Source organism: Myiozetetes cayanensis, unplaced genomic scaffold, assembly GCF_022539395.1.
Source record: "Myiozetetes cayanensis isolate MyiCay16 unplaced genomic scaffold, myiCay2020 scf29, whole genome shotgun sequence".
In the NCBI taxonomy this organism is placed as follows: Eukaryota; Metazoa; Chordata; class Aves; order Passeriformes; family Tyrannidae; genus Myiozetetes; species Myiozetetes cayanensis.
In genome coordinates, this window is record NW_026087510.1 from 5900796 (window position 1) to 5913872 (window position 13077).

Sequence of the window (13077 nt, forward strand, 5' to 3'; positions counted from 1 at the left end):
ATGGTCTGGGTTGGAAGGAGCTGTAAAGACCGTCCAGTCCAACCCCCTGCCATGGGCAGGGACACCTTCCACTATCCCAGGTCTCTCCAAGCCCCATCCAACCTGGCCTTGGGCACTTGCAGGGATGGGGCAGCCACAGCTTCTCTGGGCAACCTGTGCCAGGGCCTCCCCACCCTCACAGGGGGGAATTTCTTCCTAATATCTAATCTAAACCGACTTTCTCTCAGTTTGGAGGAGATCCTGCGTGGAAGTGGCTGAGCCCCACTAGATGGGGCTCCTGCCCTGGCCAGGACCGCTCCAAACCCGGGCCTGGGGCAGGCACAGACCACCCAAGGGATCTCAAGAGTTCCTCTGCTGTGCTGGGAAGACTTTGAGAAACTAATCCTTCATCTCGCTACCGAGAACCTGAAGGAATTTCCCTTTCCAGCAGGGATGCTGGCACAGGCACAGTGGGAATATGCTGCCTGCCCATCTCCCTCTGTCCCTCTGGAGAGGCAGAGCTACTTCAGTGTGGTGAGAACCGTGGGGATTTGGGGGCACAGGTCCAGGGCAGACATTCCAAGTCACCCAAATCTCTCTCCTTCTCCAGGGCTCCCCACGTCCTGCACCTGGCACACACCTCAAGGGACTCCTTCCCAGAGGCCTGAGGAATGGAGCTGGCTTATCACTCCTTCCCAGAAATTCACCATTTACTGACACGGCTGAGCCACCTACAAACACCTTCAGGCAAATTTCCTTTCAGGAGCACAACTACCTCCCACAAGAGGGGAGTGGTTTCAGGTGGAAGCTGGGAGGAGGAAAGATTGCAACACAAAAGAGCAAAGGAATATGGGAGGGAGAAGAAATTAATCTGACCATGAGAATCTCCCTGTTTTACACCCAGGAGTGACTGGTGCTGCCGCACCTTCCCACGGTGCCCGGGCAGGGAGTGCTGACTGCAGCACTAACACCACTCAGGCTGCCTTGCAGGCCACGCTGGGAGGAAGGAATTTGCCTTGCTGTGCCGGGAAGACTTCGAGAAACCCATCTTCTACCCGGTTTTTGAGAACCTGAAGGGGATTTCTGCCGGCACGTGTTGGACGGCTGTCCCCGATGCGCGGCCGCGCCTGGGCGGGTGCTGCGCTCGTCCTTGGGGCGCAGCTCCCAGGTAAGGAAAGGAATCCTGCCCCTGCCTGGACCCGCTGCCACCCTGCCTCTCCTCTTCTGATCCCTGGCGTTATCACGAAGGCAGAGACCTTTCTCCCCTATTTGTGCCGCGGTTCTTTCTGTCTGGGGTTCGCTGGAAGTGACACGAAACGGTTGAGCTTCTTCACGAACAGGTCTAGGCGTGTTCGAGCTCCTTCTGAGCTCGGGTTACAGCGTCTTTCTGTCTCCTGCTGGGAATCTGAACTTTAGCCCAGGACTTTTTTTTTTTCTCCTTTATTTTTTGCTACCTTTGTTCCTAAACAATCAGAGATTGTTCAGGAGCCCCGGGTTCGGATCCTTTACACAGCAACAATTCCAGGCTGGCAATAAACTCGCTTGAATTTTCAGTGGTTTATATCAAAACACTGGATTTTCAGATTACCACGTCCTCCTTTCCCAAATGCATGAACTCACGAATGTAATCTGTCTTGAAAAAAGTACTTCAGATTTATTTCCCCCAGTTTTTCTTTTATTAAGGAGTTTAAAAGATTTGGCACCTAATCTTTGGATGAGAAACATGATCTCTGCCAGTGAAGTTTTTCAAATGCGAATACCTTCAATGTTTTCAAATATTTTCCCCTTTGAGATAAGAGATTATTTGGAAGGAAGTCTTTGGTTATAAATTACTTTCAAATTCATCTTTATTGTAAAGCCAGATTTTACAACCTTAGATAAGCTTTCCTGGCTTGATTCGTACAGGGGCAAGTTAACTTCCTAAAGTGACAGGAAATGATTAATAACTTCATATATAATCATAATAATTCACCAACAATCCTTTGGTTTTCCTATTTTTCATTTTCCTCCTTCCTGTGCCTCGCTGCTCCCCCTCCTGCTGGTTGTCCCTCTCTCAGGGCAGCACCGAGTCAGCGATGCTCACTTATTTTTGAAGCAGCAGCTGTGGTAATTTGGTTAACAGAGGATGTTTCTTTGACACACTTACCTTGAGGATTTCCTCTAGAGTTCTTCAGCCTGACTGTATTTGACTGCAGTTGTCCAGCTGGGCTATTAACCCTCTAACAGGCCCTTTCTACAGCAGTAAGAGCAGTTTTCACCGTGCTATTTATGGTGCTGAGAGTACAAAGTGTATAAAGAAAGTTCTAGCATGGGAAATAGTTGTTTACTGGGTCTCAGCAGTCCAGTTTTAATGGCAGGACTGATTTTCCCAAGGAGTCTGCAGCATCACCCATTCAGGAACTACCTTTGTGCCTGAGACAAGTATTTCCAGGGCTAGATAAGGCTCAGACTAAACACTGATAAGGAGCAGTGATGAGTTCACACCTTGCAGTGATCATTCCCTGTGTTTTCCCCGCAGCACTTTGGCTGGCAGCAGCAGTGGAAGTTTACACTTCCGAGGAGGTGGTTGCTGTGAACGGCACAAACCAGCGGCTGAAATGCACCTTCTCCAGCAGCAGCCCCGTCAGCCCCCAGCTCTCAGTGACCTGGAACTTCCAGCCCGAGGACCTGAGCTCCCACGAGCCGGTGAGTGAGATCTTGGCTCTCCATTTCAAACTGGTTTGCCCCAACAAACCGGTCCCAAGGCCCAGGGCTGGGTGAGCCCGGTGACTGCAGCAGTTCCAGGCACACACACCTGAGACCCTCAGCCATGGGCACTGGGGCCTTTTCTCTGTCACCTGTGACGATTGATCTGAGCAAGGAGGTCTGTTTATAGACCCTGGCTGAAGAACATTCTCGTGCTTGGTTCTGGGTGATCGGGGTTGAAATATTTGTGGCCTGCTGACACCACAGCCCTGTCTCAGCTGACACCCCGCAGCCGGCAGGACTTGCAGTGCACAGGAATCTCCAAGGTCGGTCCCAGCCCAGGCCGTTCTGTGATTCCTGCAGGTGTTTTACTACCTGAAGGAGCCCTACAAGCCGCCTTCGGGGCGGTTCAAGGACCGGGTCACCTGGGATGGGAATGTGGAGCGTAACGACGTGTCCATCATCATCTGGAACCTGCAGCCCAGCGACAACGGCACCTTCACCTGCCAGGTGACAAACTGGCCAGACGTTTATGGCTCCATTGGGCAAGTGCGGCTCCGGGTTGTGCAGAAAGGTGAGGGGTTGTTAACGGATACAAGGGGGAAAAAGGAGCCTAAGGAAAGGTTCTGTTCACAGATGGAGGTTCCCAGCTTCACTCCTCCTACCACAGCACCCCGTGTGTTCCTCTGGTTCATTCCCCTGTCTCTCTCCACGCAGTGAGCTTCTCAGAAATCCATTTCCTGGCCGTGGCCATCGGATCCGCTTCTGTCCTGATGATCATCGTGGTGATGGTTGTGATTATCTGCCGACAGCGGCGCCAGAAAGCGCAGCAGAAGAGGGCTGAGGTGTCAGACACTGAGCTGTAAGGACAGAGGAGGGAGGGAAGGGCTCCTGGGAAAGCTTGTCACATGTGTCTCTATGGCTCCTTGGAATGACTGGCTTGGCCCCTGCTCTGGGCATCTACAATGCAAAGCTGCCAACACAATTAGCCATAATTGGCTGCGTGTTTGCAGGCAGAGCAGAGCCCCAGCATGAACCAGCTTTGCAGTCCTCACTTGGCTCTTGCCCTTCACAGGTCCCCTGGGCCTGGCACTGTGGTCACCATATGTGTAACACACCTATCTTATCATGTAACTCCTTCTCTGCTGTGTGTGACTCCGAGCATCCTGCTGCTCAGGGTATCTGACACTGAGATGGGCTTTTTTTCTTCCCTCCCCACCCCACTTTTTTTAATAACAGTAAAGAAAAGGAGAGCCTGAAGATGAGAGAAGAAAAGGAAGCCAGTCCATTAGAAGACTAAAGGTCTAATTGGTGTGTACAATGCAGGTATCCATCTCTAATTAGTGTCTTGGTGTTACTGGGGACTTTCTAAGACAGATTTCCTCAGGTATTTCTCTGCTATTCGCAGTCAACAGGCCAGGGGTGCCATAAGCACAAAGAGCTGAGGCCACAAGACACTTCTCCTCCCTAGGGTTGAGGATCATTTGTAGGAAAGCTGTTGTTGCTGCTTCCCACAACATTCCTGCTTTGTGGATAAAGAGGAATGAATGAATTTCCTCTTGCCAGTTTTGAATCTGCTTTTTTTATTCATTTAATCTTTATTGTTTAAAAATCGCTGCAGGAAGACTGGAACTGTTTCCATATTCGCTGGCTTGGCTTAAACATCTCAGCACAACTTTCACCCGCTCAGTTTCTGAGGTCAGCAGTTGCCTCTGTTATTTTTGTTTTCAGCAATAACCCTGAGTAATGAGTGTTTGTTTTTCTTATAATCTCTCTCCTTAGGTACTTCCAAAGCAGACCGTGAAAGCTTGTAATTTTGGATGTTGGAACAAAGCTGAGTTACAGATGCCTCATGCTGTGAGTGTTGTGGTACCTCTGCTCGACCTGAAATTCTGGCAGGGAAAGAGGGCGACACTGCACGAGTTGTGAACTCCCTTCAGTAAAGCAAAGCAGGAGGAACTTGCCCCACGAACAAGGAACTTCACCTTCACGCCTGCGGGACGTGGAGAAAGTCGCTCTGGAGATGAAAAGACGCCAAAAGATTTGAACAAAGCGCTGGGATGCCTGACCGAGCTGAGGGTTTGGAAGTGTTTGAGCAGACGCACTCTTGCACCTTAAAAATCCCAACGTGCCTTTGTGTTGCCCTGTTTTTCCTCCCCAGAGATCCTCCCTGACATCACGAAAACAAAGACTGACCAGTGAGGGAGCAGAGGAGCAGCCAGTTGCTTCAACAGATGTACTTTAAATCTCTTTTCTACTTTTTAAATGGACCTTGTTAGAGCTGGGCAATGTGTGCTGTTTGTTATTAGGGATAACATTCACAGGCCAGTGTGGTTTTCATATCCATCTCTTGCAGCTTTTGGGAGTTGAGGTCACTGCCTTCTATGGCTCCCCTCCTTTTCCTTCTCCCACTCCCAGCGCTGCCCCGTGTTCCCTTTGGTTCCAGCCCCCTCACCCCTTCCCTCTAAGATGGGATGCTTCTTTCCCACACTCAGCAGCCTTACACCCACTGTCACAGGCGCCCCAAAATTTTGTCTAGCAGTGTTTCTGAGCTCAGAGACATCCCTTAGCAAGTGATGCTTGGTGGTGTGTGAGCACCACTCCGTCTGGTGCTGTACCAGCAGGGGATTGGGATTCCAACAACAGCAGCAATATCCCACTTCCTCCAACTGCTGTTTATTGCCCAGGTGACCCCCAGCGCACCCCACACCTGAACTCAGCCCATGCCCTGTCCTCACACAGGCTTGATTTAAGGCAAAGGAGACCCCAGATAGTGGAACCTGCAGAGCTATAACGGTTTTTAACCAGTCCCAAATGAAAACTTGTGATATTTAACCAGCCCCAAATCAAAACAGAGCCCTGTTTGTTTGAAGAGTGTCTTTATAGCTTTATAACCTGTGATGTGCCAGCCACGCTACCTGCCTGTGTGTTTTCATTTTCAACCCTCTGTGTCATAAATAAAAGGCGCTTTGCTGAGAGCCTCGATGGTGAATAGGGGGGCTGTGACCTGGGATCCCCCCACAGCTCCAGGCACCTCAGACGAGCATCTTTGCACCCAAAAAGTGCCGAAGAGGCATTTAGGGGCCGACCCCGACACGGAGCGGGCAGTTTGGGGTGTCCGGACCTTCCGCTCGCCCCCGGCTCGGGCTCGGCCGGGGTGTGCCCAGGTGGCGCGGCCATTTTGGGGCTGCCCCGCCCTCACCTGCGCCAGGTGAGCGCCATGTTCCGCGGCTGAGCCCAGCAGGGATGCGGCTCCCGGGGGCCGCCGGCTGCCTCCTCCCGCGGGGGATCCTGCTGCTGCTGCTCGGTAACGGGGCGCTCCGGGGCTGGGAGGGGTCGGCACGGGATGGGATGGGATGGATCGGCACGGGATGGGATGGATCGGGACGGGATGGATTGGGACGGGACTGAAGCGGCGCTGCCCGCGGTCTGGTCCGGGGTGGAACACCCGTGGGAACCGGGCGGGGAGCGCCCGGGATGCGGCTCTAAGGGCAGTGGACGGTCCGTGGGGCAGTGGGGGGGCTCGGGAAGGACCGTCCCGGGGGTGGTGGATGGTCCGTGGGGCAGTGGGGGGCTCGGGAAGGACCGTGCCGGGGGTGGTGGATGGTGGGGGGCTCGGGAAGGACCGTCCCGTGGCGGGGGTGGCCGCGGGTCCCTCCGGCCGCGCCGTGCGGGGCGCTGGAAGCGGCAGGGAAATACAAACCCGTTCCTGCTCCTTCGGAGCCCGCCCAGCAGCGGAATGAGGTGCGACCATCAGGGCAGAACTTCCTGCGCAGTGTTCCCGTCTCCTCCTTCCTAAGCCGGGAGCGGGAGGTTCGGGAAGGGCAGGACGCGAGCGATGCTCCGCTGAGCGCTGTGCGGGCCGAGCCGGGCAGGAGTGGCCGCACTCGATGGAAACTAAAGCTAAAAGCACTTATTGCTGCGGGGTGACTCCTGACCCCGCTACACGTGGAGTTCAGGAGCTGCGGCGAGACACAAAGAGCCAAAATTGCCTTAAAGTAAAGGTGACTTAAAGTAAATTGCCTTAAAGTAAAGGCATCTTAAAGCACCCAAAGCCAGTACTTTGCAACTCGTCAGAGAGTCAAATGATTCCATTTATCAGCTCTTTATCTCCACATCTAAACGTAAGCAGGTTCCAGCCCTGGGACGTTGAGTGCTTTCCTTCGAATTGCGTTGTGGAGGGTGTAATTATTACCCTGCTTTAGCCTTTGAATTGTGGTTGACCTGCAGTTGTGTTGATACTTTAGGGACATCAACACTCCAGTGCCTCGCTGGTAACAAGAAATTAATCCTCGCCTTTTGTGCCTGTTCCATCAGGTGTCTGCAAGGCTCTTTCCCTGGAAATTAAAGCCAGTCGCTAAAGTGAGAGCTGTGGTTGGTGAGCAAGCCCTGCTGAAATGCTCGTTCAAATCCAGTTCCCCCATCACTGAGAGCCTCGTGGTGTACTGGACATACCGACCCCTTGCTGGTGGCCAGATGGAGACAGTAAGTGGAACAGGGAGGCTTTTTCTGGTGGAGTCTGACCAGGCCTCTGTGCTTGCTGGACATCTGGATTTGCTTTACTGAGCTGCTGCATCACTTTGGGGTTTGGGACTCGTTGTCACCTTCTTTCCCATTTGAAATTCCTTTGGGAGAAAAAAATATTCCATGTAAATGCAAAATAGCACAATGATGATAAAGCAGATAAATTTTGGGAGTTGCTGCATTGTGCACTGCAGCCAGGTATAGTATGAGGATAAAGATCTGATTGGCAGCTTTATTTCTCTTGCATAGGAAGTATTCTTTCTGACCTCTTAATGCGTGTTCCTTCTGTGATTTCAATCCCACAAAGCATTTCTCTTTGCATTCTTGCACGAGTGTTTTATTGGGAAACTACTGCCCTTGCCTCCCTTTAGGTTTTTCATTACCAGTCCATTCCATACCCAACAACAGTGGGAAAGTTCAAGGACAGGATATCCTGGGTCGGGAATGTTGCTGCTGGTGACGCTTCCATCGCTCTCCAGAGCCCCGAGATGAGTGACAATGGGACATTCTTCTGCAGTGTGAAGAATCCTCCAGACGTGTACCACAACATCCCCCAGACCGTGCTGGTGGTTACAGAGAGGGGTAAGGCTCCCTTTCCATGGCTTGGCCTCACCTGTGGGACAGAGCTGCACTGCAGCTTTGTCGGGATCCTGGAGGTCTGAGCATCACGTGGAAAATGTTCCCTGGAGTCCCATGTTAAAGTTCAGCAAGAGTTACCTCCCCCTTGCCTTCTCAGCTCAATACATTGAGAGCTGCTGAATTTATTTGGGGCAGGAGGGGACAGAGGGAGCTGTGGTGATAACAGAAGTCAAAAGTGCCCCCTCTGTTCAGCAGTTTCAGGCTCCCCATATTTCAGTGGAACAAGTTAAACGTTGAGGAAATGCAGGCCTAAAAATAACACCCACATCACTAGCACTGACTGTCAGTAATACTCAATTTCCTCATCTGCCCTGCGTGCCAGACCTGCCCCAAATCTGCTGCTCAGACGTGCTGATAGAACTGTGTCGTGACCTGCCTTCCTTTGTAGTTCCTTGCATCTGAAGTGCCCGGCTGGGCTGGATTTGGGACAGGAATCCCACAGATTTGGTGGCAGGCTGTGCTTCCCATGAGGAGGCCACCGAGCTGAGTCCTGGGTGAATGTTTGTCCCAGAGGCTTAGCAGAGCTCGGGCTCCCTCTCTTTCCCTGTATTTCACTGCTGGAATGGTGGTGTCTCCCTGCAGGCTTCTCCTTCCAGCTGACCTCGGCGGCACTGCTCTCCATCTCGGTGTTCCTCCCTTCCACCATCGTGGTCGTTCTGCTGCTGGTGAGGATGGGAAGGAAATTCCGAGTGCAAAAGGAGAAAAGCAAAGGTGGCTACAAGAAATCCTCCATCGAGGTGTCTGATGAGTAAGTTCTGGCTGCAGCCTAAAGCCTGTATTTCCACTTTGACCTGTTGGCACATGCCAAAGGATGGTTTCCCCAGTGTCCTTTGTCACACAGCGCTCAGTGTCTCAGTTCAGTCACTGATTCTGCTTCTCCACGAGCATCATTCAGCACTCTAGAAAGCTTTGGAAAACCCCCATGTTGGAGCATGAATCAAGTGCTGTACATCCCCTTTTTCTGTCACTCGTGTGAGCCACGGAACAGAAGCAGTTTAGGGTTAGCCAGTCTTTCACTTCTGTAATGGGATTTATTTCAGCCTGAGTCAGCAAGATGTTTTGCCTACGTGGGCTTTATGTTTTGCATTTTGGTATGAGGTATCCATGACATCAAAACAGATCCAGTAGTGCTACCTGGCTCCCCTGGGGTGGCCTGAGCAGAGATGCCCAGGTACTGAAGGAGCCTTGGAGACTGAATTCCCCTCTGCCCTGGAGAGGATCCTGCTCTGGAAGGGTCAGTAGTGGGAACAGCCAGGGCTGCACCTGGCTTTGCAGTGAATCCAGGACTGCAGTCCATTGCAGAATGAGGTTTTACTGCAGTGTTTCAGTGTTCTGATTGGTGTTTTGAGATCTGCCAGCCAAACAGCAACTCTTGTCTTCTTCTCCGTGGCATTTACGTGAAATATCTGCCTTCAGAATGAGGGGCCTGACAGTCTTTATTCTCTTTGGTTTTGCTGTGCAGAATCAAAGGCTTTTCATCACGACGAGAAACCTTTGATTCTGTGCGGTATAAATAGAATTCAGAGTCTGTAGGACTTCTCAGTGTGTTTTGGGAGGAAAAAGTCCAAGTTAATCCTGTGCCTTTTCTGCAGGCCTGAGCACACAGAGAGCACGGGCTGCTCCGGGAAGCTCAGGGCGTGCTGTCTGAACTGTGTGGTAAGTGAAAGCTGCTGTTATCACAGTGGTTCTGCCAACCTTGGTGCTCACAGGAGGTGTCCCAAATGGCTGGGCTCAGGCTCCTTGTTTCGTCTTGAGATCCACCAAATTGATTTCTCACGTGACTTTAATTGAAACCAAAGCTGTGGTTTTAAGATGAAAAAACCAGAATTTAAGTGCAAGCTGCCGTGTAGTGTCTCTGAAGGCTCTGCAGGACCAGTCTGGGGGCTGGCAGTGCCACGGTGGGGAAGGGAGGCAGGGACACCTCGATGCACTGGGCTCCTTGCAGAGGAGGTAACAGCCCTGCTTCTCTTTTGGAGAGCTTCCTCCTTTGACCCTGTTTTCATTGCAACAGAATGTTGCTAAACACTCGTGCTCTGTTTGTTTGCTTGCTTGTGGCTTTTTGTTTGTTGTGCTTTTTTGTGTGTGGTTGCCTTCTAATTCTGCTGGTTCCCTTCCTGCCCCATCAGCAGCTCCTGTTAATCAGGAGCCTTGTGCTGAGAGTACTGAGTGCTTTTGCCACCTGCTGCCCTTGTTTTGTGTGAGTCCTGTGTGCTGGAACCAGCAGCCACAGCCACAAGGGTGGCACATTCCAGAGTAATTTGAGTGTTTTCATTTTTTTTCCACGGTGTCCTACAGAGCAAACTTACCTGAGGCACCTTGGCATCTCTTATGCACAGTCAGGACATATGCTAAGGAGTATTTAAACATGTGTTGCTTGATTCATTATTCTAATGCCAGTGATTTAAAACGTCCTAAACGCATGAGCCTTCAGACAGGCGTGTGCTGATGGTTTCTGTTAGATACAGAATGGAAAACAAGCAATTATTTAAGTTAAATATTAAATATTTACATTTCTACAGAGGACACAGCAGTGTTGGGAACAAGGGTTTGGAGAGGTGCAGAAAATAGGAAATGTTTTGTGCCAAAGGGGAATTTGCCTTGGGAGGTGGAAAGGTGACATGCTGGGGAGCAGGGAGGGACCAGGTGGAGAGATGGGAAAGGATGGAGCCCCAGCTTGGTGAGAGAAATGCTGTCAGGCAGTGGGAGATCTCAAAAGTCCTCATCCTTTGAGAGGAGTTAAATTGGAATGATAAAATCCTGCTGCTTTCATGTTGAGTATTTTGTCAGGTTTGTTTCTTTGCTCTGATATTGAAATACTTATCTGATCAGGTGTCTGAGAGTCCTGTCGCCCTCACCTTAACTGAGGTTTCTGTAATGTGCTTTTTCATGCTTAATACGTTACCAAACAATTAAAATGGCAAAGCCATTGAAAAAAATCTCTTTGGACTCAAAGTGACTGGAGAGTCAGGGAGATTTCCCCTGTAGAGCTGAGGAGTTTGAGTGAGTTTAGGGCTGGGAGCTGCAGATCTGGCTCGTGGGGACGCCAGCAAATGATTCCTGTGGTTGGAATTACAGACGACTGGGCTCTGAAAATAAGTGGTTGCTGTAGCCGAAAAAACAATAATTTGTGCTGCTCTCTGCAGGGATTGGTGGTGCTTTTGCTTTGTGCTGCACTTTATGGCTCATCTTTGGTTTGAACTTGAGCTGCTGCTTCTCTTAAAAGGCTCTTCGTGTGTTGTGGTGTCTGTGAGAAGTCAAGCAGATTCAGCTGCAAGCGCTTATACATACATATATGTGCATTTGCATACATTTATACCAGTGTTTATGCAAGTCCTCTGTTGTGCTCAAGCACAGCAGCACTTTGGGAAGTGTTTGGGCTCTTGTCAGAAGCCCAGCAGGCTCAGCGTTTTGCTGAACTCGGGGCTTGACTCATGTCTTCACACACAGTCTCAGTTTCTCTCCCCATGCTCCCTGTTTAGGACACGGATGAGGAAGATCCCTACTGATGAAAGGCTAAATCTGTGGAGGAGGAACAAAATGACAGCACTGAAAATCATGGCTAGGTACTTCTGAAGGCTGCTGGATAACCAGTGCAGAAGGAAGGACATGCTCTGTTCTTGGTAGGTTGGAAGAATGATGCTGCTGGCATAATTCACTTTTATTTAAGCACAAAACAATGATTTTTAAAAAATCCTTCTAATTTATTGGGGAAAAAGAAAATCTCTTCACCTGGCTTGTGCAGTGCCTACAGAAGCCTCCAGTGCCTAGAGCTGTACAGGCTGTGTCCTCCCAGCCCTCTGCCAATGTGTTCACCTGCAAATTTGTGAGTTTTTGGTGACAGCCCTCCTTTCCTGAGCCCTTGAAACTGCATCTCCTGAAGAACAGGCTGCTCCAGAGCTCTCTAGGCTGGTCATCTTTGGGGACTGACAGTGTTTACTCTCAGGTTTTCTGGAATGGATTTGCTGGTGACACAAACCTGTTTGATGAAGGGGTATCTGCCGTCCTGGGAGCGAAGAGAACCTACTGCTTTTTGACTATTTCTTGGTTTAATCAGCTGCATCACTGGCTACATCTCCTTGTACTTGTAGAGGTGAAGCACAATTCATAGAAAACAAATCAATTATTTTAATCAGAAGTGCAAATGGGGACTCTGTACCTGGGGACACACAACCCCATCTACCTCAGCCGTGGACTCAAGCACTGCCCAAACCAATGCTCTGTTTGCAGTAGTTGTTTTCTTCCTCTCCTGGGTACCATTTTAGGGAAATGGCCAATCCTGCAGCATTGCTTCCCCCGAAGGAAGAGCATTTCCTCTTTCACCAACCTCATCCCTCAATGAATGACAAAGAGCAGTGGAATCCATGTCAGCTGAATCCCTAAAGAGCTGCTGTTTGCTGCTTCCTTCCTCTGTGTGACAGTGGTCAAGTATTCTCCTTTTTTACAGACGTGGTACAAGTTTACTGCTGATTTTGATGTGCCATTGCGAATAAACTGCTTTATTTCATTTTGGCCTGTGGATAACTTTATTTGGTTAAATATAGCTGAACTCACAAAGCTGCCACCCTGAGTTGCTGGTGACACAATGCCTCTGTGGGCCAAAAGTTTCCTGAGAAAGGCTGCTGGTGGGATCACGCAGCCTGGAGGGAAGTGGCTTTGTTGTTCCACTCTCAGGGGTCACACATCACGCAAGTCCTTGGTGAAAATTATGAACTTGTTTGCTGCAAAATGTTTGCCTTCGTCTGTGGCTCCTTTGCAAACAACAGGCTGGATCCTGGGCAGATCTCTGTGGTGCAGAGCTGAACTGCCACGGGGGGTACACTCTGCACTGTGGCTGCTGTGGAGCCCGAGCGAGGCTGAGCTTTCTCTCGCTTTGTTACCCATGTGGAACTCTCTTGGTGTGCCATTAAAGCCACTGATACTGGAATAGAGAACAGGAGTTGCTTTGGTCTTTCAGAGAAAGAGGAAGGATGAAAAGGGGCTTTCAGAGTGGCTGGTGGGGGGTGTGCAGCAGATGAGAGTGGTGGCTGGGGGGTGTTTCTGAAGGGAACAGCTGGGGCAGGGTGTTGTCAGGGGTCCCTTAGCCCACGAGGTGCCTGCTGGGCTGGGCTCCTGGCAGCACCAGTAGTAAAGTCCAACAAAGTCACTCAGTGTTGCCTCATCAGGACAAGATCCTGCAGCAGGGATGGTTCCCTGACCCAAAAACGAAGCAGGGGGGAGCACAGGTTGTGTGCCAGGAATCTCTTCATCCTT

At 50.7% G+C, this 13077-nt stretch overlaps 2 protein-coding genes across 2 annotated transcripts; both read left to right on the top strand.

Annotated features, from left to right (window-relative positions):
* Positions 1–791: 791 nt before the first annotated feature.
* MPZL2 (myelin protein zero like 2) lies at positions 792–4816 on the top strand. The gene is made up of 6 exons (XM_050322809.1): positions 792–1147; positions 2498–2664; positions 3028–3238; positions 3382–3526; positions 3904–3975; positions 4447–4816. Exons 1-5 carry the CDS (start codon positions 1093–1095, stop codon positions 3962–3964), a joined length of 639 nt encoding a protein of 212 aa, XP_050178766.1. The 5' UTR covers positions 792–1092; the 3' UTR covers positions 3965–3975; positions 4447–4816.
* A 1451-nt stretch (positions 4817–6267) lies between these two features.
* Positions 6268–12313, top strand: LOC126643981 (myelin protein zero-like protein 3). Its single transcript, XM_050322773.1, has 6 exons — positions 6268–6519; positions 6982–7149; positions 7560–7770; positions 8410–8575; positions 9420–9483; positions 11307–12313. Exons 1-6 carry the CDS (start codon positions 6268–6270, stop codon positions 11331–11333), a joined length of 888 nt encoding a protein of 295 aa, XP_050178730.1. The 3' UTR covers positions 11334–12313.
* The last annotated feature ends 764 nt before the right edge of the window (positions 12314–13077 follow it).